The following is a 27,761-nucleotide window of genomic DNA, read 5'->3' on the forward strand; positions in this document are numbered from 1 at the left end:
AGCAGCTCTTGGAGGTGAGTACTCTGAGAGACAGGAAACTGAGGCACAGTCAGTAAAGTGGACTGCCAATACATGGTAGATCCAAGGTATAGATCCAAGCCAAGTGCCTCCAAGAAATGGCTGTGTTAGGAAACACAGGATATGTCTTTTTAAATTATTTAATTAAGTCATTACCATGTGATCCAGCAAAATCTGTATGGATATATACTCCTACAAAATTGAAGGCAGTAATTGGAATAGATATTTGTACATCCATGTTTATAGCATCATTATTCAAACAGCCCTATGACGGAAACAATCCAAACATTCTTGGGTAAATGAAGGATAAACAAACTGTGGTCTAGCTACACAAGGAAATATTACTCAATCTTTTAAAAAGGATAGAAATTCTGACACACACTACAACATGGATAAGCCTTGAGGACATTATGCTAACTGAATAAAGCTAGTCACAACAGACAAATACTGTATGAGTCCATATATGTGAAATGCCTAGAGTAGTAAATTCATGAAACCAGGAGTAGAACAGTGATTGCCAGGAGCTGGGGGAGGGAGGAATGAGGAGCTGCAACAGGTGATCAAAATACACAGTGAATGTTTAGATTTCCTTTAAAACTTATCACAATAAAAGACACATTGCCATCATTCCCTCTCAGAATACTGCCCTTCCCTTGGAACACAGTTATCCCATCATTCTTGCCACTTTCTGAAGAAGTCCTGGAAGTCGACTTTTGTGAGTGCCCTTATGAGGTGTGATCAAAAACATGGTGATTGTTGCTGCTGAGTGACATCCAGCACAAAGGCAGGCTGGAAGAAATATTACGGTGTGTCTCACCTGCCTGCTCACTGGACCTGGAGCATACGTCTTCTGGCTCCCCTCCAAAGTCAAAAGGATCCAAAATATTGAGGCGGACAGGACAGTACAACTGAAGGTACTCCTGAAAAAGTACTTCCAGAACTGCTTCAGAACGTGCCAAGAACAAGAGGATAAGTGGTGCTTGAAGCAAATGGTAGTATTCTGAGAGGGATTAATGGCAATGTGTCTTTTACTAGAATAAACTTTTTAAAATTTAAGTGTTTACCATATTTTTCCATCACCCCACATATGTTTAATGAATACAGAGTTTCGGGTTTGCAAGGTAGAATCTTCTGGAGGCCGCTTTCAAAACAGTGGGAATGCACTTTTCACTACCGAACTGTACACTTAAAAACAAAGATGGTACATTTTATATGTTGTCATAATTTAAATTTTAAAAAGTGCAGTATGCTGAGAGGGGCTGTCAGAGAAAGAGGCACTTGGGAAGAGGGTCAGGATGGCTTCTCCGGGGGAAGGGTCATTTCTCCTGGATCTGGAGGTACAAGCCCTACCTGCTTTGCCCTTGCAGCTGTGCTATGTCTGCTCACCCCTGGAGATCCATGACCGCCTACTTTCATACCCTGTCCTCCCTAACTCTTACTAAGTTGGATGGGAGGGCACCATGTTGGGAGCACTCTGGGCGTTCAATTGGCTCCTTCCTGGGTGCCTTGGAGCTCCTGAGGCAGACAAGACAGGGTTTAGACTACCCCAAAGCCTCAAGGAAAAGGAGGCCAACAAGGGCCAGTTTCTGGATGAGTGGAGACAGCTCCGTGCAACAGCTCACACTAGAGTCTTGCACTGGGGCCTCCGGGATCCGTACATGGATGAAGCTGTCTGCCTTAATCTGTCAGCCCCAAATCATTCACTGAGCTTCCTCCTGAGCTTGGCTCTGTGCCAGGCCCTGGGGGCCAAGACGTGTCCTACAAGAGAGAAGAGCATGGCAGTAGCTCACAGGGAGCTGACAGCTATCAGGAAGCCAGCCTGCCTCCCCGAGGAGTACCACGGTCCCTGCAGTGCTGCTAACTCTATGGCTGGGTTAGGATCCCAGACCATCCCAGAATTTTTCAGAAGTCTCTAGATATTTCAGCACCCTCATTTGGTGAAATAAAGCATGAGCTCTGCAGTCTGACAGAATCAATAAGGCACTCATTAGAAAGGGTAACATCCCGTTACTTAGCATTCCTTGGTCCCAAAGTCTTTTATAGTAAGCCAGGGGCTCCCATGATACCTGTCTCCTTAGACCTTGGGATGATCATGTCTTAAAATCACATATGATGGAACATAGGTAGTGTCTAGTAGGCATCAGCATTGTTACAGGTCTGTGAGTCTGCAGAACTTCCTCTGAGCCTGTCATTTGCAAATAAACATCGACAGGCAGAATCTCTCTCCCCAGTGTTTACCCCAAGCCACAAACAATAACAAATGGGAAGGAGCCACTTGACTGGAATAGTTATTCCACCAACAAAATCTTCAGTTCTATTTATAGAACTTAGGAAGGAAGGAAAATGACTTTTCCAGGGCCCCATAGCTGGCTCACGGCACAGGCAGGGTTGGAACCAAGGTTGTGGCTTCCTATCATGGGCACCTGCTACCATACTACACTGCGCTCTTTAAGCCAGGTGAGAGCAGGGATTTCATTCTAGGTACTGAGAAATGCCTGCATTTAATCACAAAAACCCTGCAATAAAATTTACCAGTGAGAAAGTCCATCCTTGGTGCAAGCCTGATGAAACACCTAGAACCCATGAGTAATGGCTTCTCCCTGCTACAGTGTGCATCCCCCCAACCCCGCAGCGTGACTGCTACTGTGGTGAAACTGTCCCCCGTCTGTGATCACAAATCACCCTGGAACCCAGGGTCAGAGTGCTCATCCCACTTTAATGATGACACGCTGAGAATCAGAAGGTAGTGTTTCTCACGGTCCCCACGGTGAAGGCTGGATCCAGACAGCTCTGATTTCCAGTGTCACATTAGGCTAGTTGTGTTCTGGACCCCAGCCCCATTGGCATACAACTCATTTCTACTTCTTTTCCATCCCAAGACTCAACCAACCTTCTTGTGTGGAAGCAAGGTGGAAAGCTCCCCTCGCTGCTCCCACTCAAAGAGGCATTTTCAGAGTGTAAATAGAACTGAAGATTTTGTTGGTGGAATAACTATTCCAGTCAAGTGGCTCCTTCCCATTTGTTATTGTTTGTGGCTTGGGGTAAACACTGGGGAGAGAGATTCTGCCTGTCGATGTTTATTTGCAAATGACAGGCTGAGCATCTACATAGTACCGGGAGCCCACGCAGGCTTAGGGTGGAACCGCAGAGCTGTGCCGTTTGGTTAGGTCAACTTGATCCTAATCACTGTGAGTAAACAACCAAATGGAAGGATGCTGATCATATTATTGTCTCCTGAGCACATACTGCATGTCAGGCACAGTGCACAGTCCTGGACACAAACATCCATGGTTGATGATTATCCTAGGTGTGAGTGCAATATATAGGGAAGGATTAAATTTTTAAAAATGTTTATTTCAGTAAAGATACATGGCCACCCCTTTACAATACTCCCCTTGTTTGGAACACACCAACCGACCATTCTTCCTGCTTTCTGAATAGTTCTGGAAGTCCTGTTTCATGAGTGTATTTAGCTGCCCTGTGGTGGCTACCTCAATGTCTTGAATCAATTCAAAATACTTACCTTTCATGAGCATTTTGACTTTAGGGAAAAACCTAAAGTTCCACAGTGTCAGATCCAGTGAGTGAGGACACACCATAATGTTTTTAAAGCCCTCCTTTCTGATGGATGGCACTCAGCAGCAGCATGCACTGTATTTTTGATAAATACACTCATGAAAGAGGATGAAATACACATGTAAAGACACTCATGAAAGAGGATTTCCAGAACTTCTTCAGAAAGTGGCAAGAACAATGGGATAAGTGTGTTTGATGGGGAGTATTTTGAAGGGATTAGTGGCAATTCATCTTTTACTGTAATAATTTTTTAAAAGTTTAAACGTTCACCATGGCTTTTCATCACCCCTTTACATGTCCACTTATAATTGTAGTGATTGTAACCAGCCTAAGGTTATATGGTCTGCTGACCAGAGACAACCCTCTAACCCTTTGCATTTGGCTTCTCCTCTCAGGCCATATTCCCACAAAGCACCACAACTGTGATCATCTCTGATACCACGTTTGTATGTCAATGTCCCCTTATCCCTCAGGCATAAATCCCAACACACCAGTTGGATGCCTGAAACCATAGATAGCACCAAACCCTGTATCCACAGTCATTCCTCTGTCTGTGGATGCTACAATCCGTTATAAAACATGGTGTTGTAATTGCATGTAACTATGCACCATCTTCCCATAGACTTTAAATCACCTCTAGATAACTTTTAATACCTAATATGACATAAATGCATAGCGGTTATACTTTCTAGTTTAGAGAATAAAGATAAGAAAAAAATGTCTGCACATATTCAGTATATTTTTGACCCATCATTGTTTTGAATCCGTAGCTTCAAAGCCCACAGATATGGAGAGCTGATAGTTAAATTTTTTTTCCTACGCACACATATCTGTGATAGCATGCAACTTATAAATTAAGCATAGGAAGAGATTAAAACAATAAGTAATAAAATGATTATAACAGTACTGTAACAAAAGTTATTTAAAACATATGAATTATTTTGGTTCCAAAATTTTCTATTTAATATTTTACACTAACATTGACTACAGTTATCTGAAACCTCATTTTACTTTGGGAATTTTTCTATTTAATATTTTCATACTGAAGTTGACTATTGGTATCTGAACCCTCAAAAAGCAAAACTACAGATAAGAAGGGACTGTCACACTGACCCCTACAAAGTCCCTTTATCTCCACCATCTCTGGAGCCCGGGATTACGTAGTCTTCATCTGACCTGCAGCAATACTGAAAAACAGAGCTGCACTAAGAGGCTTATGAGGCACAGCCAGTTACCAGAGGTTCTCACCATGACCCCGTCCCAGCTCTTACACCCGCACAGCAAAATGTACTTGCTATTCTCCCCCCATAAACTTGGCTTTTTAACATTCATTTGAAGTTAGTTTCTCTTGCTGCCTCTCACCACTCTGATTTTCCCACTTAGTTTCTGTTCTGGGCCATGAGAATCTGATTACACTATTAAATTTGCAGCTCTTTCTTAGCAAGGTAGTGTTAGGCTTTCAGATTTTCAAGGAGTCCCATGTCTGAAAAGACCTGGGACAGCTCTGAGCACATGGCATTGTTGTCTGTTCTGCAGCTAAAAGTCAACTAATATGCTTCTAGGAACAAATGTTTCCTCTTTATAAAATGAGCACTGTTTGAAGGAGCATAGTGACAATGACAGGATTCTGGGATCACAGACTCACCCCATTTTCAGCTCAGTTACTTCCTAATGGGGATCTCCTGGGCCTCAGACAGTTCCTTTCCATACAGCTTGGGTGAAAGTGAATAAAATCATGCACAGACAAAGGCACTACATAGATGCCTGGTCTTTCTCCTCCTGGCTTGTTTTGTCCTCGGCCTCTTTCCCATATCCATCATGCCCTCTGTGTGTGTCCTCTTTCTGAAAATGTGCTTGCTCCTTGCCACCCATGCCTTCCTGACAGCAGCTGTACTGCAGAAGAACTTTGGAGTTTTCATTTCTACTTTCCTTGCAGCATCCCATACCAATGATCTGACCCAGGGATGACTTTGTGTGAACTGAAGAAGCTGTTTTTCTGGAGTGATTGTCTTTGACTTCCCAGCCTTCTTTGCCTTTACGATGGAAGAAAAGCATCCATGCCTCTGTTTGTGAACCTGCTCTGCTTTCTAAGACCCCAAAGAGAAGTTGCAAAAGGCTTTTCTCCACATCAGTGTCCACGTCTCGTAGAGACCGGGCCTGCCTTCTAACTCTCCATTTCAGCAGAAGGCAAGTGGAAATAGCAGAGTGGCTTTAGACTTGGTGCTGCTTGGCTTCTGCTTCCACTTCTGTCCTCATTGTGTGACACATCAACCTCTCTGGGCCTTAAAGGATAGTAACACATTCTTACCAGGGCCAAGTAATGGTAGATGCACAGCTCTACCAAGAGTGACAATGCATACCAGGCCCTCAGAGAACATCAGCACCTCTGGATCAGAGTGGCCAGTCTTCTGGATGCATTCATTCATTCACTCATTCACTCGCTCATTCAGTAGCTTTGGCTAGAGACATCCATGGCTTGAGGGCACAGTAAGAGCTGATCTCATAAGCTTTGAATGGATGGGTGATATTTGTCATGATAGGCTATTGGATGTTTTGTTGGATGGGTAGTTGGATGGTTTGCTACGGTTGAATGGATGGGTGGTTGCATTTGGCTAAATAGATACATGGGTGGATGGATGCATGAATGGATGGATGGATGGATGGATGCATGGATGGATGGATGGATGGATATGGATGGATGAATGGATAGATTGAGGTAATTTTATTTGACTGCTAGAGTTAGCCTCCCATCAAATATAAAAAACCTCCCTTCAACCTATGACAGCCCTTAACCACATACCTACATATCTACACTAGTTAACTTATAAAGTATTCCCTAATATTCATCAGTGTGGTAAACTTTTCCTTCCATGTTCTAGGTACAGTGATGTGGGTTATGTTAGTAGTTTAGCATATGATCTTTGGAATAAGGCCTGTGTTTGAATCTCAGTTTAACTAAATCAGTGTGACCTTGAACAAATCCCTTGGCTTCTCTAAGCTGTAGTATCCTCATTTGAAAAATGGGATAATAGCAATACCTTGCAGGAGTGATATAAGGATTAATGAGATAAGAAGAATCAAGGGCAGAGAAGATACTGTGATTGTAGTGAGCCAGTACAGACCCACTGTAACTTTTTTCATCAAGAACCAGATGTGTGCCAGATACTGTTCTAATGTTACATATGCAAAGGGAAACAAGCCTGAAATAGTCCCTCATCTCTTGGAGCTTATGCTCTAGTGGAGCATTCAGACAATGTCCAGAGAAACAATTTCAGATGATGTTCAACACTATGCAGAAAATTGAAACAGGGAGGGGAAAAGACATGGAGGTTGGGAAGAGTTGTTCTTTTTCTGGGCTATGAACTTGTGACAAGATGATGTAGCCATGTAAAGATCTGGGGAGTGGGTAGCTCAAATAGCAGGAATAGACCATGAAAAGGTCCTGAGGCAGGATGAGCTTTATTCAAGGAGACCCAAAAAGGGATGTTGCAAGGTAGAGTTTATCTCGCCCACATTAATCTCACCCTGTCCTCTGGAACAGTGAAAGAGTCTTGTTCATTTGGTATCCATTCAGCTTTCTGATGGCAGCTGACAGGCTCCTGGGCTCCTCCCCACCAGGTGAAACGGTCTGCATTCTCAGTGTTCCAGTTTATATCCTGGGACACTGGGAAGAAATACCCTGACAATATTCTGGGTCCCATGAACCAAGACCTCAGAAGAAATCTGGTTCGATTCAAAGGAAATAGGGCTTAGGAAAACCAGGAGAGTTTGAACTGGAATTGTAACACACTAAGACAGGAAGCTGTTTTTCCCTGACCTGTTGCCCCTGGAAGATTTGCAAAGGAAAAGAGGAAAGGAGTCATCTTGAGGCCAATTTCAGGATAAAGGATGTATCAAACCATTTATCCTGGTGGATCTGGTGTAGAATCTGGTTTTAAAAGAAAAATAACATATGATAATCCATGGCAGTGGCTGGTCCAGGAGCTCGGGGCCAGTTGTTAGGCTGTGGACACTTGCCAGCACTCTGCAATGCTTCCTCTGCATTGGTTTTCTTCTTGCAGTTCCTCTCCACGTGGGAACAAAAAGGCTCTTGGGATCTTCCAGTTTGAAATCCAGCAGAAAGAGAACCTCTGTATCCAGTAGTTCCAACAAAAGTGTGGAATCTCTCATTGGCTAGTTTTCATGGTTGAGTAACACATCCATCAGAACAATACTGTGGCCAGGGCCGTACAGAGTTATGATGGGAAGTCCCAAGCTACAGGGACAGATAACATGAGCTCTACCATCTTAGCACATTTTAAGTGCACAGTACAGTATTGTTAACTAGATTTTCTACCTCAGAGTTAACTACAGCTTCCTTTGGAGTTCAGAGCCCCATCTCCCACAGTTCTCTCCTTCTGCCATGTTCCATGGTTTCATATGTGGCTATTTGTGTCCATCAGCCTGTGTGAGCTCCTTGGAGGTAGAAGCTGTGCCACAGGCGCCGCAGGGTCCTCTACCCCTTTGTGCTTCATAGGGTAAGGGTCTGGGATAGGTTTCATTATGTTGAGTCAAGTTCAGACCCCAGTCTGATTGCTGTGCCCCTTGGGTAGTCCTCGGGGGAAATGTCAGAGAAGTGCCTCACTTCCCAAAGGACAGCCGAACCTCACTCTCTCCTCTGTGGTCTTGGGTTCCCCCAGGCAAAGCCAACAAGAACGTCCAGTGGGACGAGGACTCTGTGGAGTACCTGCCAGCCCACCCAGTCAGAATCGCCTTCGTCCTGGTGGTGCACGGCCGTGCCTCTCGGCAGCTGCAGCGCATGTTCAAGGCCATCTACCACAAAGACCACTTCTACTATATCCATGTGGACAAGGTGAGGAGCCACCTCCCACCACCCGTGCTGGGCTTCCTCTGCCGTCTGTCTGCCTTCTCTCTGATCCCTCCAGCCCAAGTCCAGACTAATGCTCAGAGTCACAAGGACATATGGTTTTAAAGTACTCTGTGTGTGTTTGTTGCTTTCAAAGATTCCAGCTTTAACTTTCTCTGTAACATTATCTTCTTCTTTCCTTTTTATTACTCCTTTATGGGGATCCAGTGTTATATTTTGATGTATGTATGTGTGGTATACTGGTCAGTTCAAGGTAATTTGCATCAGCATTGCCCTAAAAGCTTACCATGTCTTTGTGGTGTGGTCATTCACAATCCCCTCTGAGACTCTTTTGAAATATTCACTTCACTATTTTTAGCCTTAGTCACCCCCTCTGCAACCTTATTTTTGCTTTTAAACTGTTTTGTTTTCCCTCCTCTTTTCCTCACTTCCTGGTGCCTTGCCTCTCACAGAATTGTAGAACTGGCTGTCCCAGGGGCAGGCTCACTTTTTTCTGCTGAAATCCAGATAGGCAATCTTTCAGGCTCTGCCAGACATATGTTCTGTCACAGTTATGCAGCGCTGTCCTGGCAGTGTGAAAGCAGTCACAGAAAACATGTCGACAAGTGCATATGCGCATGTGCCAATAAAACTTTATTAACAAAAACTGCAGCCAACTTGCTCACTCCTGTACTGTCCTATTCCATAGTTTTCTCTTATTCAAGCAGAATTACATAATTATATGTTTAGTAAGGAAGGTAAAAGAGATGTTTCATGAGAAAGACCTGCTCCTAGCAGGCCTGTGAAGGTAACAGAGGGGTCCTGCATGGGAACAGCAGAACATAGAAATGCTACTCCCAAATATTCATCAGGCTTAGGTGGACACATATTTCCTAGCTTCTTATCCTTAGACTATATGCATCAGTTGTGTATCAAAATGCAGAGTTCGAGGCTCCTTGGGCCAAGGCTGTTAGTGGAGAGATGGGGTCAAGGAGTCTGCATTGCAAACATCTAATGTGAAACTTCACAAAAGAATAAGTTTGAATAATAATGCAGAAAGACACTGACCAGAACCAGTAATTTGACGAAGTCACCATGTTCAGACGTACTGTCAGCTAGGAGGGAAAGGACAGAGAAAGGAAAGGGCTGAGAGCTGTCTGGTGGCTGGTGTTTTCTGGGCTGCTGAATGTCACCCTTTCTCTCCTGGGTAAAGCGCTCTAATTACCTGCATCGGCAAGTGCTCCAGTTCGCCAAGCAGTACAGCAACGTTCGCGTCACTCCCTGGAGAATGGCCACCATCTGGGGGGGAGCCAGCCTCCTGTCCACCTACCTACAGAGCATGCGGGACCTTCTGGAGATGACTGACTGGCCCTGGGACTTTTTCATCAACCTCAGTGCTGCAGACTATCCCATCAGGTAAGGTGGCTGGTGGCCCCACGCCTACCTGCTCCCATATCCTGTTTCCGATTACTATTCCCATGATAACTGAGACAGACGCCAGAAGGTGTAGACAGTCAGCTTCCTGTCCAGAGAAACTCTCTGCCTCCGTGAGATACCAGAAAGGGCTTACACACTGTCTCTAGAACATTTCCCTACATTGTGTCGAGGCTGGTCCTGAGAATCACTTATGTATCCATCCATCCGTCCTTCTGTCTATCCATCCATGCATCCATCCGTCCATCCACTTGCTTGCCCAGCAGATATTTATAGAACACGTTGTTCTCCCAGCTGTATTTGAGGTTGTAGCAGTGCACTAGAGAGACTGAAACCACTTGGAAAACAAACAACGAACATAATAAGTAAATGGAGTGTTAGGGCTCAGAGTGTCTACAGCAGAGTAAGATAAGGAGCCATGTTGCAAGTCACTACATAAGATCAGAGGGTAAATTAGGACCAGCTCATGAGGATTATAGAATTTGCTATTACTCCAGACAAGGTGGAAGCTACTGGTATGTTTTGAGCAGAGAAAGAACAAGATCTGACCTTGGTGTTAAACTCAAAGGGGACAGAGAGAAGATGGGAGCTCAGTGGTTAGAGTCCAAGCAGGATCACAAATGGGCATCTTTGCACTGTTTGAGGTCTGCGGTGTATTGCTTTGGCCCTCATCAAATTTTGACAAATGAAGAGATTGCCCACATTTTGATGTGGGAGATTTCATGTAAAATGTTAAATTTCTGGTTGCTTTGGAAGATTGGCACGCTCTGGGATCACAGCCTGTGTGTTCACCATCAAGGGCATGAGAACCTGTGGATACTCCCAGGAAGGGCAGGAACGTGAATTTGCTCCTTAAAGGAAACCATAAGCAAAGAGAACCCCTCTACAGATCTTATAAGAAAAGAAAGAAAAACACAAGAAAGTGTATTATACTTCCTATCAAAGAGGCAGGTCTTGGTTGGACTGTGTGTTCCTGCCTGAGTTGTTGACTGGGCTGCAGAGGAAATGGATGAGGGGGATTCTTTCCCATGGTCGCATGTGAGCATTTAGTGTATCATTCCCAGGAGAGCTAGATAAAAGTGTCTTTTAAAAACTCTCACTAGAGGAATTTTCAAACAGTTTGCAAAAGCAGCAAGCATACATGCACGTCACCTGGTCTCAGCTATGATCAGTTTCTGGCCAGTCTTGTTGCCGCTAGCTCTTCCCCTCTACCCCAGGATTGTTCTTAAACAAACCCAAGACATCATACAATTTGATCTATAAATGTTTCAGTGCATGTGTCTCACAGAAGGTCTCCCACTCAACATAACATCGACATTATAGTTACATCCACAGTGTTAGCAGGCATTTTTAATGCCCTCAAATATCCAAGTCTCAGCTTCCCAAGAGTTTGGGTTTTGAGTCAAGATCTAAATAAGGTGCAGGCATGAAGGAAGGCCTCTCTGTGATGCTGGAAATGGTTCCTTTCTCCTTCATAGTGTGGTCCTTGGAACCTTTCTCCATCCTGGTCATCTGCTGGGAGACGCTGGTCCTTTTGGGAGTTTAAGAGGAGGCACAATCTCTGATCACTTTGCAACAAGATATACCTGGGTCTCTGGAACCTAAGAAAAATGACAGGCCATGGGAAGACACCTATTCATAGTCTAAGGAGGATAAAAAGGATTGTTTTACAAACATCGCTCATAGATTTTTACTTACAATGACTTTTTATTTATTCAGCAAACATTTATTGAACAAGTACCATGCTATGCAATATTTGGACAATTAGTGAACAAAAACAACTTACACTTCCTGTCTCACAGAGCACATGTCCTAGTCGGGAAGGGAGCTTTAGATAATTGTGCAAGGGTTACACCAGGTAAAATGTTCAAGGACTAGAAAGAAGGAAGACACGTAAGTGGAGAAAAACGTGAGGGACATAAGCAGGTCAGAAGGCCTTGGAATATTCAACCTTGAGTTGAGACCCACACAGAAGAAGGAACTGATTGGCAGGAAAACATGGAAGAGATCAGTCTTAACAGGATTTCCCAGCCATGGCACCGTTGATGCTTGGAGCTGGGTAATTCCTTGCTGGGGAGCTGTCTTGTGTATTGTAGGCTGTCTTGTATATTGCTAGATGCCAATAGCACAGCCTACCCACGTGTATCTGCAAATGTTGCCAGATTTCCCGAGGGCCAAATTACCTGCAGTTGAAAGCCATCTTTTCTGACAGAGGGAACAGTCTGGGTTTAAGATGGGTGAGAGGCAAACTTGTTGCATTTGAAATTTTTTTAATGAATAGATTATAATAGAAGAATGAGGTGAGTGACAAGGAAATGGCCATTTAAACAAGTAAATGGCAAGAGAGAGCCATAACATTCTCTCTTAATCTTCCAGGAAAGGACTGAGAGCAGAAATGCCCTTTGAAATGCTGTGTCCAGCAGCTAATGTGGTTGGAACTTCCTTCAGCCCTCACAGCAAACCTGTTTTACAGATGGACAGATTGAAGCCCAAGGCTATGTGATGTGTGCATGCCAGGACAGGGATTAGATCAGTTCTGTCTGGTTCCACAGTTGGTATTCTTTCTGCTTGAAATTTACCTCTTGGGAAACCAGCAGTTTCAACTGCCTTCCAAATACAGAAGGGCATAGTTCAGACCCTTGAGCTTATGATGAGGCATCAGAGTGGTTAGACCACCTTACAGCAGAGAATATCAAGGGAGGGTACTTGGAGGTCACTTATTGTACCTGAATCTGAGGAGCTATGGCCATGGTTCTCATACTCTTCCTTCTCCAGACTCCACGAAGGCCTCAAAGTTTATGTCTGCCTGCATCAGATGGTGGCCAAAATTATAAAGCTAGGCAGGAGTGTGCACTGCTGCCCCCTAGAGGTGCTGTGTTGTGTTGCTTGCACGTTGAAGCCATAAGGTGGCCACTTAAGATAGGGTCCAGCTTTGTGGAACACCCAAGAAGGTGAGCGCTCAGACTCTCACCCGACTGCATAGGGTTTCAATTTGAGTTCTGCTGCCTAACTGACAGAGAGACCATTGGCAAGTTCATGCCATCCCTGTGGCACTGGGATAGGACAGTGGACCACACAGGCACTTGGAAGGTGCTCCAGAAATGTCAGCTCTTTACTATATCCGAGGCTGCATCTGGTATCTACTTGAAGGTCCTTGAAATCCTTTCAGTCCAGGCGACCAGCTTGTTCTGGGGTTCACAAAAGAGAGTCATAATATTTATAACCCTTTTGGCGTTCTTGCTCTGGTGACCCGGTGGCTGTGGGTCTGGGCTGCGCTTCCTCTCCTCTCCCTGCTCCCATTGTCCTGGTGCGTGCCCTCCCCACGCGATGCTTCTGCCCACTCTGCTCTGCCAGCCTCGCGCCCAGAGGCCCTTTCTGCATCAAGCACTGCTGGTTCCTCTTGCTGTTGTTTTCGTGCAGTCGCCCCACACAAAAACATAAGAATTTTGCAGATGAATGGTTTTATCCTGGGCAACTCTGATAGGTTTTCACTTCCCATCTGGTGTTCCATCTGTAGCTTCCAAAATCACCACTTCTCCTGTCTCAGGAAGGATGAGCAAACTCAGGAGCCTTCTCGATGGGGGGGGGAATGCCCAAGTCAGAAAAACAGGCTCTGAAAACTTAGGGCACCTCCAAAGGTTCCACCAGCTCAGACTGTTTTGTGATTTGACACCTCCCTGTGTCCCCGGCCCAGCCCTAATTAGGGTCTAGGCTCTTCCCTTCTTACGTAGTAAAGACTTGTTAGTTCCCTGTCACTAGCTTTGTTTGGGCCCTGGACACACAGCCCGGTTACAGGCTCTGCCACCCACTGACTGTGTGAATCTGCAAAAGTTGCTTCAATTTTCTGTATCTCAATTTTTCCACCTTAAAATGAGCACAGCATTCATGCCTATTTCAAGAGGCTCTTGGGAGAGGTCAAGGGCGCAGCACAGTGCCTGGTGCACAGCAAGTTCTGGGTAAATGCAGGCTGTTACTATAGCACTGGGGCACATCGGCATTGTAGGTGGAACTTCACCATCCTGTGGATTACTTTCTTTTTTCTCCTCCATAGAGTTAAATAAGTAGTACATATTTCTTGAACTCACATCTCTTTCCAAAGTGGGGAAAGCAAAATTTAGCTGTAAAGACTGAATGTTTCATGAAAAACAGAACAGAACCACTTGTAGACATGAGAATATCCGTGGATCCGGAATGTCTGGACAAAGTGAGCTTAAAGGTCCCAAACCTCCCTACTGTGCTGCTGGCTGACTCCTGCCGGTGTATGCTCTGCTTGCAGCTGGTTATGTGCCTGGCACATGGATGGAAGCTGCTGTTTTTAAAAATTCCAGGTCTGAGATCATTAAAAGGCACGATGGTTGTATTGAACACTCTCTGCTTACTCAGGCGGGGAACAGTGCCCAGCGTGCTTAGGAGTGGCCACAGGAAGAGATGAAACCAAAAGCATTTTGCCCTCTTGCTTGGTTTGGACCGTCATAGTGCCTGTCCTTCACCAGGCCCCAGGTCCTGGGACTGAAAGAAGAGGGCTGAGTGTGCTTGTGGCCACTCCTACGGCTCACATTCTGTGTGTTGTATGCACCTGTGTTGTGGGTGTGGGTGTGGTCGTGTGTGTAGAAGCTGCAGGGGAATTGGTATTGGCATTTTTCAAGCTAAACCCAGGGTCTGGCACTTCTGCCTCTTGGGGAGGCATGGCCAGGGTCTAACCCAGTGCAGCTCCACATGCGCGTGTAAACTACACTAACGATAGACTCAGACATCTGCTTGAGATTCTGCCAGTGCTGGGCCTGAGAACTCAGAGCCCAAGAGGTCAGGTTATCTTGGTGCCCCAGCAAGAAACAGCAACTAGTTGGACAGGGAACAGATGACTGGACTTCTCCGCAGTCTCGCAAAGATCATTATGCATAGAGGACCCATCATGCAAGACTAACACCCAGGTCCTATAAGCTTTTACTACGCACCTGCTATGTGCCCAGCCCTCTGCTAGGGTTCTTAGCACCTATTTTGTCTTCATCGTCATCACCCACAGCACAACTTCTGTGTCAGCTTTTAAAAATTAGCGTTAATCTATTTTCACCTTGCAGGGAAGTCAAATCCTTGACAACACTTGGGCAGAGCCTAGGGACCCTAGATGTGCAGTTGGTGTGGTCACGCAGTGTCTGTGCACAGCCATCTCCTCATTTCCAGCCCTGTAGTCTCTTCGGTGGCTTTTGTATGGGTCAGAAGTATTCCTGTTGTCAAAGTAAACACAGGCACAGCAAATGCACATGTAGCACTTCGCCCATTCCTGGCGTCCCGCTGTCTTTGCATAGTTCTATGAAGTACGTACTTTTGATATCTGCATTTTTCAAATGAAGAAACTGAGTCACAGTGATGTTAAGAACTTTGTACTCGAGCACATAGCCAGTAAGTGGCAGAACCAAGATCTTTTTTAAAAAATTGAGGTAAAATTTACATAACACAAAATTAACCATGTTGAAGTGTTCAATTTTTTGGCATTCAGTACACTAGCAATGTTGCACAACAAATACCTCTATCTAATCCCCACAACATTTTTATCATCTCCCCCAAAGGCCCCATACTCATTAAGCACTCACTCTTCATTCTCATTTCCTCAGGCCCTGAACTACTAATCTCTTTCTGTGTCTATGGGTTTGTCTATTCTGGATATTTCATGAGTGGAAATAGTATAGGACCTTTTGTGACTAGCTTCTTTCATTTAGCATGTTTTTTTTGAGTACTAGGGATTGAATCCAAGATCTTTGCACTGAGGTATATTCTACACTCTTTTTTTATTTGTTTATTTTGAGACAGGGTCTTGCTAGGTTGCCCAGGCTGGGTTTGAATTGCAGTCCCTCTGCCTCAGCTTTCCAGGATGCTGGGATTATAGGAGCATGCCACTCATGCCTGCATTGCATAGCATTTTTGAATTTCATACACATTAACAGCGTGTAGCAGTAATTCATCCCTGTGTATAGCTAACTAATATTCCACTGAGTGGGCAGACCACAGCTGGTATATCCGTTCATCAGTTGATAGAACCAGGGCTCTTCAGAGGTCCCCAAAGCCTGTTTCCTGGCCAGCTAGAGATAACCCTTCACACCCCCAGGCAAGTTCAGGTGATAGAACTCTTTGTGCCTTCACTCAATCACTCAACAAATATTTACTGAGTAACTACCATGTGCCAGACCCTGCCCTGGGCACTAGGTAATCAACACAAGGAAAAGTGTAGTCGGTCCAGTCCCCATCATGGTGGTCAACACCACCTACCAGGCTCACATCCTAGCTTCACTGCCTGCCAGTTCTAAGGACTTGCACAAATCATTTAATGTCTCTATGCCTCAGTTTCCTCCTCTGTAAAATGGGAATAGTAATAACAGCAATACCCTATGTGGTTGCCTAGAGCAGTGAGTGTGAACCTTTTAGAGCTTTCAGTGATAACAGACAGCCTGCTGCACATTCACACCATAGGTTCACCATTGCTGGCCTGGAGGGGTCCGTGAACTAATGTATCTCCAGGGCTTCATACACAGGAAGAGCTGTCTGTGTGATGGCCCTGTTACTAATAGTGGGACAGGCCACAGTCAACATGACCACAGGGACACAGGTGTTCTGAAGGAAAGGACAAGATATCTGTGAGCGCTTAGCAAGTCAGTCTTTCCTGGACTGGGAAGTGTGGGCAGCCTTCCCAAGGAGCAGCGAGACACACACAATAGGCGGGGGCTCATAGCAGATGTGTGAGGGGTCCTAGGAAAGCATTCTGGGAAGAGGGGTAGGGGGCATAGAAGGGCCAGGCACGTTTGAGGAGCTGAGAAAAAGTTGCTCTGGCTGGAGCACAGAGCAAGGGTCTTTGTTCCTACAGATGAGGCAGCTGAGCCACCTCTGTGGGACTTTCGATCACCCACTGGAAATGAATTTTTGGTGATAGGGATTGAAACCTGGGCCTTCACACTTAGCTATAGCCCCAGTTCTTTTGTTAGTTTTCTATTTTGAGAGGCCTCACTAAATTGTTGTGTCACCCAGGCTGGGCTTAAGTTCGTGATCCTCTTGCCTCAGCCTTCTAGAGTGCTAGAGTCCTTGTAAATTATATTACAATCCTGAGAGATATTGTCAGTGGCCATAAGAGGATCTAAATGGGAAAATAGATCAACTCTGAGGCAGCAGCTTCTGCTGACCCCAGAACCAGGCCCACAAAGCCCACACACCTCTCCAGTCCTCCTGGCAGAGGCAGGCATCCGAGAAGCCATAATGAGCTTGTAGAATCCAAGCAGACATTTAGCCTCAGCATCACACAGAGCCAGGCAGCCGCCTTCTGTTTGGGGACCAGGACCCACACCTGCACAGACAGCCTCATTCCGGAGGCTCTCAGATCACAGTGGCAAGAGCCAGAGCAGAGGGCAAGAGTCCTGGGCCAGCCAGTCAGAGGAGAGCTGCTCGTAAGCCGGGAGGGAGGGGACTGAGGCTTGGAGTGAATACACCAAGGAACATGGGTGAGGGCCCTCTTCCTTTCCTGTTTTCATTTTATAATTTTAGTAAAGCAAACATCACATAAGATTTACCATTTTTATCATTCTTAAGGGTACATGTTAGTGGCCTTATGTATATCCGCATCGTTGTACAACCCACACCACCATGAACCTCCAGGTCCCTCTGCATCCTGCAAAACAGACTCTGTACCCACTAAGCAGCACCTCCCCACGCCCTCGGGCTCTGGGAAGCACTGTGTAGTCTCTCCCTATGAATCTGATGGCACTGCTCGCTTCATGTAAGTGGGTCACCCAGCGCCTGATTTGTGCCTGGTTTATTTCACTTAGCTTTTCTTCCAGGTTCATCCATGCTGTTACACGTGTCAGAATCTCCTGCCTTGTTAAAGCTGAATATTTTCTCATGCCAAGATACCACACCGTGTTTATCTATTCATCCATCCCTGGGTGCTTGGGTGGCTTCTACCTTTGGGCTATGGTGAGCAATGTCAGGAACCTGGATGTGCATACATCTCTTCATTCCCTGCTTCTCATTCCTTGAGACATATACCCAGAAGTGAAATTCCTGAATCACTGGGTAGTTCTGCTTCTGGTTTTTCAAGACTCATCAGACTATTGTCCATAGCGCCTGCACCATTCACACTCCCACCTGTAGTTCGCAGGATTCTAATTTCTCCACATCTTTGCCAGCACTTGTTATTGGTTTGTTTGTTTAAAAGAGCAGTCTTAATGGGTATACAGAGCCTCTTGTTGTTTTACAAGAACGTAGACTTTTGAGATAAGGGGCCAGGAAGGCTTGAAGGTTTCAAATACCTGTGTGCCTGCTGATAACCTGTGAGATTAGCTGTAGAGAGTTGTCTCTCCCTAAAGACTTCCAAAGGGTCCCTCCCAGTCTTCTTCTTGACCCACACCTGTCCTCCTCCTTGCTTCTCCATTTCTCTAAACAGCACCGCCTTCATCCTGCCCACCAGAAGCTGGAGACCTGTGTAGTCTCCACTTTACCACTCCATCCAGACCCTGCATATTCTGAGTAGCACTGACTTCTCACATGTGCATCGCCACCACTGATGCCCTCTGTCTCCACCCAGGTCGAACTCTCATCACTTCGTACCTGAGTCACTAGGACGGATTTTACCTTGGCCTTCATAGGCCCAGACCCTGAAAACAGGGGTGAGCTTCTCCAAGGACATTTCCTGAGGGCTGACAACCACTGGTCCAGGGAAAGAGAAACATTTATTACATAATTGCAGAAATAAATAACAGAAGAGGCCAGGGATATAGCTTAGTTGTGCAGCGCCTGTCTGGCAAGCGTGAGGTCCTAAGTTCAATTCCCGCAAAAAATAAAAAATTTTTTAAAAAAGAAAGAAAGAACAGAGTACAGCCAGGCGTGGTGGTGAAGGCCTGCAATCCCAGAACTTGAGGCGGGGGCTGAGATAGGAGGATCACCACAAATTTGAGGCCAGCCTGGGCTACAAGTGAGTTCAAGGCCAGCCGGAACTGCATATTGAGACTCTGTCTTAAAAATAAAAAAAAAAAAAAAGAGTAAATGCTATGATGGCAAATGTTGGACCCAGTATTTCATGGGGAGTTCTGTTTGGGGACCCAACACCAGATCACTGAGTATGACTGTCTGTGCTTTCTCAACATCCAAACCTCTTTGGTGTTTGAATGTTCGAGGTGCTCACCCTCTTTCCCGAGACCTTGAGGTCCCTGGGGTGAAGCCATCTGATGAAAGCCCCACCCCAGTGATGTGAGTCTGAAAGGCTCTACCTGCTCTGCCAGTTGCTCACAACGTGCCCAGAGAAACACCATGCTGGTAATTATGCTGCTAATTGTTCTCTTCGCATCTAGTAACAAAGTACACATTTCCTCAGCACTGTTATTTTTCAAGCTGACAGAGCACACTCCTGCTTTGCAGAAATGGAGTTTGTTTTTCTCTGGCCAGCTGTTCTGGGTCTCCTGAGCTACAGTTTTGATCAGATGGCTCATTAGGGTTTCTTGAGACCAGGGCTGACCCCAAACATGCATTGGATGAACAGAGAGAGGCTGGAGATTTGGGGGTTCTCATGAGACTCTGGTGGAGGCCACCCAGACCCTCAGAAAGCCAGAAGTGATGGCATTGTTTTAGGATGAAGGTTTCTGGAAAGATACGGAGAGTTCAGAATTGGTGTGAAAGTTGCAGAACAAGAGACAAGAACTGAGTTGGCTCTTTCACCCAAAGGATACCACCATTTGGCTTGATTACATTACCCCCATACTGTTTGTTTGCTTTTCTATTTTGTTTCTTCATCTTTCACTCTTTCACTACTGAAAAATAAGTATTCAAAGTCCTAGAGAAAAAACTTGATTCCATCTAGAATCATATATCATATATCAGCAGAGGGTACAGCACTTAGTTCATTAACTCATTCATTTCCTAAATAAAGTATTAGTGAGGTCCTATTTGAAGCCAGGCCATAGCTTGGATCAGGGGTCCCCAACCCCCAGGCCAGGCAGTAGTCCTGGTCCATAACCTGTTAGGACCTGGGACACACAGCAGGAAGTGAGCAACCAGTGAGCAAGCAAAGCTGCATCTGTATTGACAGCTGTGCCCCATCACTCACATCACCTCCTGAGCTCCCCTGCCTATCAGGTCAGCAGCAGCGTTAGATTCTCACAAGAGTGAAAATCCTGTGAACTGCACACATGGAACATCTAGGTAGTGGGATCTTTATGAGACTCTAATCCCAAAAGCATCCCCCACCCCATCCTACCCATGGAAAAATTGTCTTCTATAAAACCCATCTCTGGTGCCAAAATGGCTAGGGGTTGCTAGTCTAGACAAGTGCTGTTCTACAGAACTTTCTGGAGTGGTAGAAAGGCTGCATAGGGGCTGGGGATTTAGCTCAGTGGCAAAAGCGCCTGCCTGGCAAGCGCAAGGTCGTGAATTCAGTTCCCGGTACCGGAGAAAAACCAAAAAAAAAAAAAAAGAAAGGCTGCATAATCATGGTGTCCAGTGCAGTAGCCACCAGCCACAGGTGACTGACCACACAGAGCTTGACATGTGCCTTGTGAGTCTGAGGACCTAGACTTTGTTTTATTTTATTTTAAATTTAAATTTTAAAAATTTCTTCCCAATTTATTTCACTTAAAATTATGTTCTCAAAGTGCATCCATTTGCCTAAAAATGGTAATCTTTCCCTTGTGTGAGAAACCCAAAAGGTAAATAAGGAGCAAAATGGAAGATAGATTTGGGGAAGTAGGAAGAAAATGTTCAAATGGAAAGGAGAACAAGGAAGGGGAAAAGGGAAAGAGAAGTAAGGGAATAGGAATTTTAAAAAGAGTGGAAAGAAAATAATGGAAGCAAAGTTTTGTAAGTGGGGAGAGGAAGAAAGCTTGAAAGGAGGGGAGGTGAGAGGATTGGGGAAACAGCTAAGGTATACTATGTACAGGTACAAATTCCTTACAATGCATGTGATCATTACGTGTGGCAAACATGTGCCAATAGAAATTAACTTTAAAAAAATTCCTTGCCCTTTCTAAGCTTACATTTCTGTCATGGAGTAGAAATGCTTCCGCTAGAGAGAATTACTCTCCATTGAACAAAAGAAAGGAGAGCTGATGCCAAATAGTTCAGAAACAAATCCTCTCCTAATGGTTTCACCACATCCCAGGTTTAACATTATTGAATTTGAAAAGCAGTTTTCCTCCTGATTCCCCCCCGCCCCCCGATCTCGTACTTCTCTTGCTTCTCAGCAGCAGCCCCCTCTGTGTCCACAGATGGGCCATTTCCAACCCTGGTGGCACATGGTGCTTGTTTGCCTCTTGGTAAAGCAAAGCCTTCTTTGATGTGGTGTTCCACCAACAGCCAAGGGTAGGGGTGGTGCGCATGCCAGGGTGCTCCAGGTGCATCCTGGACGTGAGCACAGGCTGGTCCACAATGTGGGTGATCCACGTTTCCTGTTGTTTTTCCCCTGCTGGTCTCATGTCCAACTACATGTGAAGGTTATTTTCAAGGGCAATGTGTTGCCCTCTAGAGAGATAACATGTCTTAAAAGGTCAAGTGCACTAGGGAGTACTCTTTCTTTCTTTCGTTGATGGTGGCAGATATTTGAGAGAGTACAGGGCCCAAGGGATAGGGTTAAGGCATGATGATGAACCTTTTAGAGACCAAGTGCCCAAATCATAACCCAAAACCCATTTATTTATCACAAATCCCAAGCATTGCCATGAAGCCTGGGTATTAAGGTTTTAGTCCAGAGAAAACAACTCATACACTTGGCTCATGTGTGACAGACAGAGCTCTGCATGCTGCCATGGCACATGTGGCCATAGGTTCACCTCCACTGGGTTAAAGTCTAATCATTTGGTGCAAAAATGGAAACTCTGGACTTTTAAATTGCTGAGTTTATTTTTGTACTTTTCCTTGTTGCTGTCCTGAGTCATTGCCTAGAGTGTCCAGTGGTTTGTAGTGGCCTTCCTGTAAAATCTGCCATTCTCTTAGGAGCTACCATTTCTTCAGCTGGGCATGGAATCCTGTGTCCACTGATTTCCATGCATTATGCAGTGTCATCTTTGCAACAGTTCAGAAGGTAAATGCTATCATTGCATCATCCCATTTTACAGATGAAGAAACCAAGGCTGAAGGAAGCTAAGGAATTTATACAGAGTATCATAATTGGTGGGAATTAATGCTAGGATTGAAACCCATGCTTTCTTCATCACTGAGAGGAAGAAAGACTCAAGTTGTTTCTAGTAGGTCTGGTTTCACCCACCTGATAGATCAGGGCCAAACCCCTGGCCCTCACTCCTATGTAAGTCCATCATTTCTTTATCTCCTATGTAAGTCCATCATTTCTTTATATGTGAGGCCGGGATGTAGGATTTGTCCAGCAACCAAAAGATGAGCAGGTTCATAGAAGCCTGAGATCCTAGTTCCCTTCCATGTGGCCTGCTGCTAAGCTGCCATCACTTCTGCTTGGTCCTCACAGCATCCCTGTGAGGTGATACACAGCAGGTTCAGGTGACTTTCCCAAGGTCACATGGCTGGTTTGTGGCCATGCTGGGATTTGAACACAGGCTCGACTAGCTGCCAAGTTCAAAGTACTTTGCTCTCTCAGGCCAGGCAGAGTAGCATGCTGTATAAACACTTGACCCTAGGGGAAAAAGCCAATCTCACAGACTGCAGAGCCCACCATGTGAGCCCATGTCCAGATGGGCTCCTTCCTGCTCTGGCTGATAGAAGACGGGGACTTTGACGATTGTGCTTGCTGCACACATACCCCTAGGAGCCAGCTCTCCCACAGTTGCTAGAACAGTGCTGCTTTAACACTTTTCTGTAATCCTGTTCCCTCAGAATCTCTGACTCTCCAGGCCTCTGCCCTAACTGGTGGTGCCTGATGAAATTTCCATTCATTTAAATATTAGCCAAACACAAACACAATTAGGAAGAAATGGCTGCTGTTCTCCAAAATATGGGTATTTATTCCAAACAAAACCGAAACAATGTAGCCATTTTCTGCCCCATCAACTCATTCCAGGGGGCAGAGAAGAGACCGCCCAGTGTCAGCTGACCTGGATTAGAAATGTTGCTATGGACTGCACTGCATCTCCCAAAGTTCATGTTGGAGCCCTACTTCTGTATTTGGAGAGAGGGCCTAGAAGGAGGTCATTAAGATCAATGAGGCAATGCAAGTGGAGCCTTCCTCCTGCAGAACTGCAGTAAGAAACACCAGTGAGCTCTATGCCCTGGGAGGACACAGCAAGAAGGTGGCCATCTGCAAGCCAGGCCAAGGGCTCTCAGAAGGAATCAAATTCTCTAGCTTCTTGATTTTAGATTTTGAGCCTCCAGAACCATGAGCAAAGAAATGTCCATTATTTAAGGCACCCAGTCTGCAGGCTCTTGTTATGGCAGCCTGGGCTGACTGATGCACTGGCCCTATCCCTTACCCACTCTATGCCCTCAAGACAAGAGAAGCCAACCTTTCTGCATCTCAGTTGTCTCACTTGTAGAAGAAGGATGAAAATGTTACCATCAAGGAGCCATATGGAGAACAGTAGCTGAGTGGGCATGCAAGCACTTCTTTATTCCTAGCTCTCAGGCATGTGGCTGGGTTAGCAAGGCGGCCCTATGCCCATGCACCTTTGGGCAATCAGGTCACCACCTCTCCACTGACTAAGCGTTGGAACCAGGAAGCTTAGCCATGCTGGTGAGTACAAGAAGAGGTGGCTGAGCTCATCGTCTGACCAGTTTACCAAACCCAACCTTGCATGAGCCCCGTGTTCCAGTCTCTGGAGGGAGACTGGAACATGAAGGGAAGAGGCAATGGAGAAAATGTGCCAGTCGCGGCCTCCAGGCCTGATGCAAGGAACAGAGGAATAAAGAGTGGAATCCAGGCGGGGACCTTCACTGTGCATTTTCCAGTTCTCCAACAGCCACATCACAAGGAACATCTCAAGCCCTGAGGAATCATGCTGTCCACTCCTCTGCCCTTGGGGTGATCCCAGGATGGAGATGGAATGGGGATGTGTCTTGGTTACTTTTCTCTCATTGCTGGGACACAATACCTGATGCCCAAAATGAAGGAAGGAAAGGTTTATTTCGCTTACAGTTTGTGGAGGTTTCAGTCCATACTTGGCAGGTTACAAGGCAGAGTGGCACATGGCAGAGGGCTACAGCTTGTGGCGGCAGAACACAGCAAAAGCAACAAGCACTAAAAGGGAGGAATGGCCTCAAGCAGCCTCTTCCTCTCCCTTACATATGCAAACTATCCACCCCAGGGCGGGTATGGCTCTCACACCCATAATCCATCAAACTCTAAACCCTGCCCCATGGCCGCGTGAGGCTTTGGGGGACACCCAGACACAAACCATAACAGGGTGCTGCCCCAGGAAGGCAGCTGGAGTGGCCTCCACCCCGCTGTGCTCTCCCTAGACACTTGTTACGGAGGTGAGAGACTGGAACACGGGGCTTAATGCAGCCTCTTTTTTTTATGGTTCTTTTCTGAGGGAGATGATAATGATTCTAGACAAACGTGAGGTCTGGCCCTTCTGGTGGTCACTTCCTTTATGCTCACCTTTCCTCCGTCTCATATCTTACACCTCCGTACCTTGTACTAACAGAGAAATCCCGATGGGACATGACTTGGAAGAAATCCTGTGGGAATGAGGAAGGTGGGTGCCTTGGGCTCAGACCCCTCCCGTCTGTCACAGTTGAGCCCCAAGACCCCCTCTCTTCTCTGTCCTGCAGAAGGGAGCCCACAGCAGCAGGTGCACGGCCGTGTCCTTGCAAAGTGACGTCTCCGCTTCCTCTTGAATCCATGCACCTGCAGTCTCCCTGAGACTCTGAATGGTAGCATTCTCCACACTCCTGCCCACTGACTTCCTTACCAACCTTGTCAACCCTCTCCCTATTTCCAGGTCCAAATGACCTGCCTCTGACCACCCTAGTGGCCCTAGGGAGGGTCAGAAAGTAACTCCAGCATCCCGATGGGTCATAAGCCTGGGGATGGCCATGGAATAGAAGCCAAGGCAGCAAGCAAAGCCCCTTCACCCATCACACCCACCCCTGCCTCCTTTCATCCCTGCCCATGTTAGGAGAAACAGCCCACCCTGTCCAGAGTGCGTGGCTGGAACCTGGAGCCTGACCTTGGCCCCTTGCTCAGAAAGTGGCTCACTGAGCAGTGTAGGGTGGGAAGAAGGAAGACAGGGGCAATGCCAGCCACTTTTCCCAGGGCGGGGGTTGAAGTCCAGTGCCACTCTCCTGTTTTGTTCCTTTGCTGAAACAGAATGGAAGTTGTGCCCCCAAGAGCTGCCGCCTGCCTCCTGTGTCCTTGCCCCTCCAGAGAAGGATTCTCCTTGGCATAATTTAATTGTGCTCATCAGTCAACATTACTTGGCAAACCAAGCCAGGGGCACAAACACTGCCACCCCTTTCTTGATGTAATTGTGCTCTTTGGGATGCTAGAATCTGGTTTAAGGCCAAGCAGTTGTTGATTACAGAGTCAATCTTTGTTTAAAAGTTTGCCACCCGGGGGAAGTTTCAAGCAAGTTACTTTAAACAATGCATTCTCTGGACACCTATAGCTAAATGGTGCCATTAATCCACATTGCTTTGCGGGCATGCAGTGGAACCATCCAGCAACCAGGGCAGAGCCTAGACAGCCCTCACTGAGAGTGATCCCTACAGTGCCAAGGAGTGTGGCTTTGCCATGGAGTGAGCTCCCAGGAGTCAGTGCCCTCTTTGAGTGTTGCCACCATTGTTCTTCCAGCCCTGAGCTTGTGCGAGGCCCTCAGCACTTCCCAGGGTCTCATTTAACCTCCTCTCCTCTGGAGAAATGGGGTCTTCTTGATCATCACTATTTGTAGAGAAGGACGTGAGAGCACACTCACCTTCTGAGCGCTGGAACGGAGATTTGAGCTCACCTATGCTCATAACAATAAGCCGGGGATGCTCAGGTATGGTCCATGGGCCATGTGTGTGCAAGATAGTTTCAAATGATATGCAGGCTGGTTTTTGAAAATGTCAATATTCATCTCTACTAATATATTAATATGTCCAAATTCAGGTTTCTGAAGTTGACGTTTTCTTTTAAAATAAATGGCTCATTAATTAAGAAAATTTTAATGAAATAATAACACAAGTGTCTCCTTGATCCTTCAAATATTTATGAAGTGTCTGCTGTAGGACAGCCACTTTGTTGGGTGCTACAGTAAAGAAAGCTTAGTTCTTCTCTGTCATCCCTGTGCTTGTGAGGGAAAGAGACAGTGGACAAGTAGGCAGATGATACACTGGGTAGAAATTTTCCAAGGACATCCTTGACATGGGAAGACAAAGCAGTGGGCCAGGAAGATGCTTTGATAAGGTAGATATGCCAGAAAGCTGTGGGAGAATAGGAACAACCAAAAAAAGAGAAACATTATATTGGAGAGGGCTTGGCAAGATTTTTAATACTGAGACAGCTAAATTGAACATGGTGGCACATGCCTATAATCCCAGCATTCTGGGAGGCTGAGGCAGATTTAAGCCCATCCTAGGCAACTTAGCTACTTAGTGAGACCCTGTCTCAAAATAAGAATAGTCTGGATGTGCAAAGACCCTCTTCAGTCCCCAGTACCACTACATAAACAAACAACTAGTGTAGGTTTCATGGGCCGTGTGGCCTCTGTGTAGATGGGGAAGCTCTACCAGTGCAGCACCAGGGCAGGCATGCAGAGTGTGTAAATGAATACGAGTAGGCAGGACGATGCTCCAGTGAAACTTCATTTACAAAAGCAGGCCAGGGTTTGCAGACCCCACTCTACGCTGTTCCATCAGCTTTCTCACATTTCAGGTAATGTCCTTGTCCTGAACGCAAATATCCCGCCCCTTGCAAAGTCAGTCTCTGACCCACCCACCCATCCGCCCAGGCACAGCCTTTGCTTCTGCATCCTGAGAATGTTAACCTTAGGGTAGATAGCAGTTTGTAATCTCCTCAGGGCCTCAGATTTCAGGACTCTGAACAGAGACTCAGTGGTGGAGATTCCCAGGACCTTCTGTTCTCCCAGCCCTGACCTTGACCTGGTCTCCCACCCACCTTGGTAGCTGAACCTAACATAAAACATCCAGCTGTGTATATTCTCCCCCACACACACACTGCCTGATGTGCCAGTCCTAGGCTTGAACTAAGAAGCAGTCATAAAATGCAGCTGTTCCACCAGGGCCAGTCAAGAGGCAGTCTGCTCTTGACAGTGTCCACGACTTCAGTCCACCCAGCCCCTGGAATCTGTGTCAGCCGGAGCATGCTGTGATCTCTTACCACTGTCCAGCCTTCTCTGCATAAACCTGTCAGATATACCTGGGGCTCATTAGCACTGTAATTTACCCTGTATCACCTTTCTCTGTTTGAATCAAAAGGTTAATGACACTGAATTCCAAGACTCCTTGATTTCAGCTCTGACTCCAGATTTCTGCTCCCTCCGAAAGCATCTTTTCTTGTCTGGCTAGACAACATGCTGACTAATGCCTAATGCCAGCCACTTATCAAAGATTTCCCAGAGAGACCAGGCACGTGTCCCTGTTGTTCATTCTGTAAATCTAGTTGGTCCTGTGGATCTGGTTTCCTTTCATCTTTCTACCTAGTTATGTATGGGCCCCCCTCCTCTCCAGAATGTCATTACGGAGAGAGGTTTAACCAAGGTAATGATCATGAAATGCATTTTAATGAAATACCAACTTTAGGACTCATTACTGCTCACTCATTCATTCACTCAATCACTCATTCATTCATTCATTCATTAGTCAAGTCAGTCAACCCAGGCTCGTTGGAAGCCTACAGTGTACCAGATGTTTGCTAGATCTGAGATGATAGCTACCAATAGGATATTTATTATTTCTGCCCTTGAGAAATATACTGACTGGGCCATAAAACAATTACATCTTTATGACATTG

The 27,761-nt window shown here is 45.9% G+C and overlaps 1 protein-coding gene across 1 annotated transcript in view; it reads left to right on the forward strand.

Moving 5' to 3' along the window:
* The window catches only part of Xylt1 (xylosyltransferase I), a 255,186-nt gene that overhangs the window by 172,158 nt on the left and 55,267 nt on the right, over positions 1–27,761 (forward strand). The window contains exons 4-5 of the mRNA XM_013517878.1: positions 8,274–8,446; positions 9,654–9,856. Of these exons, the coding sequence (XP_013373332.1) occupies positions 8,274–8,446; positions 9,654–9,856 (376 nt within the window). The remainder of the gene's footprint in view (positions 1–8,273; positions 8,447–9,653; positions 9,857–27,761) is intronic.

Source organism: Chinchilla lanigera, unplaced genomic scaffold (assembly GCF_000276665.1).
Source record: "Chinchilla lanigera isolate Chin_1 unplaced genomic scaffold, ChiLan1.0 scaffold00041, whole genome shotgun sequence".
Lineage (NCBI taxonomy): Eukaryota > Metazoa > Chordata > Mammalia > Rodentia > Chinchillidae > Chinchilla > Chinchilla lanigera.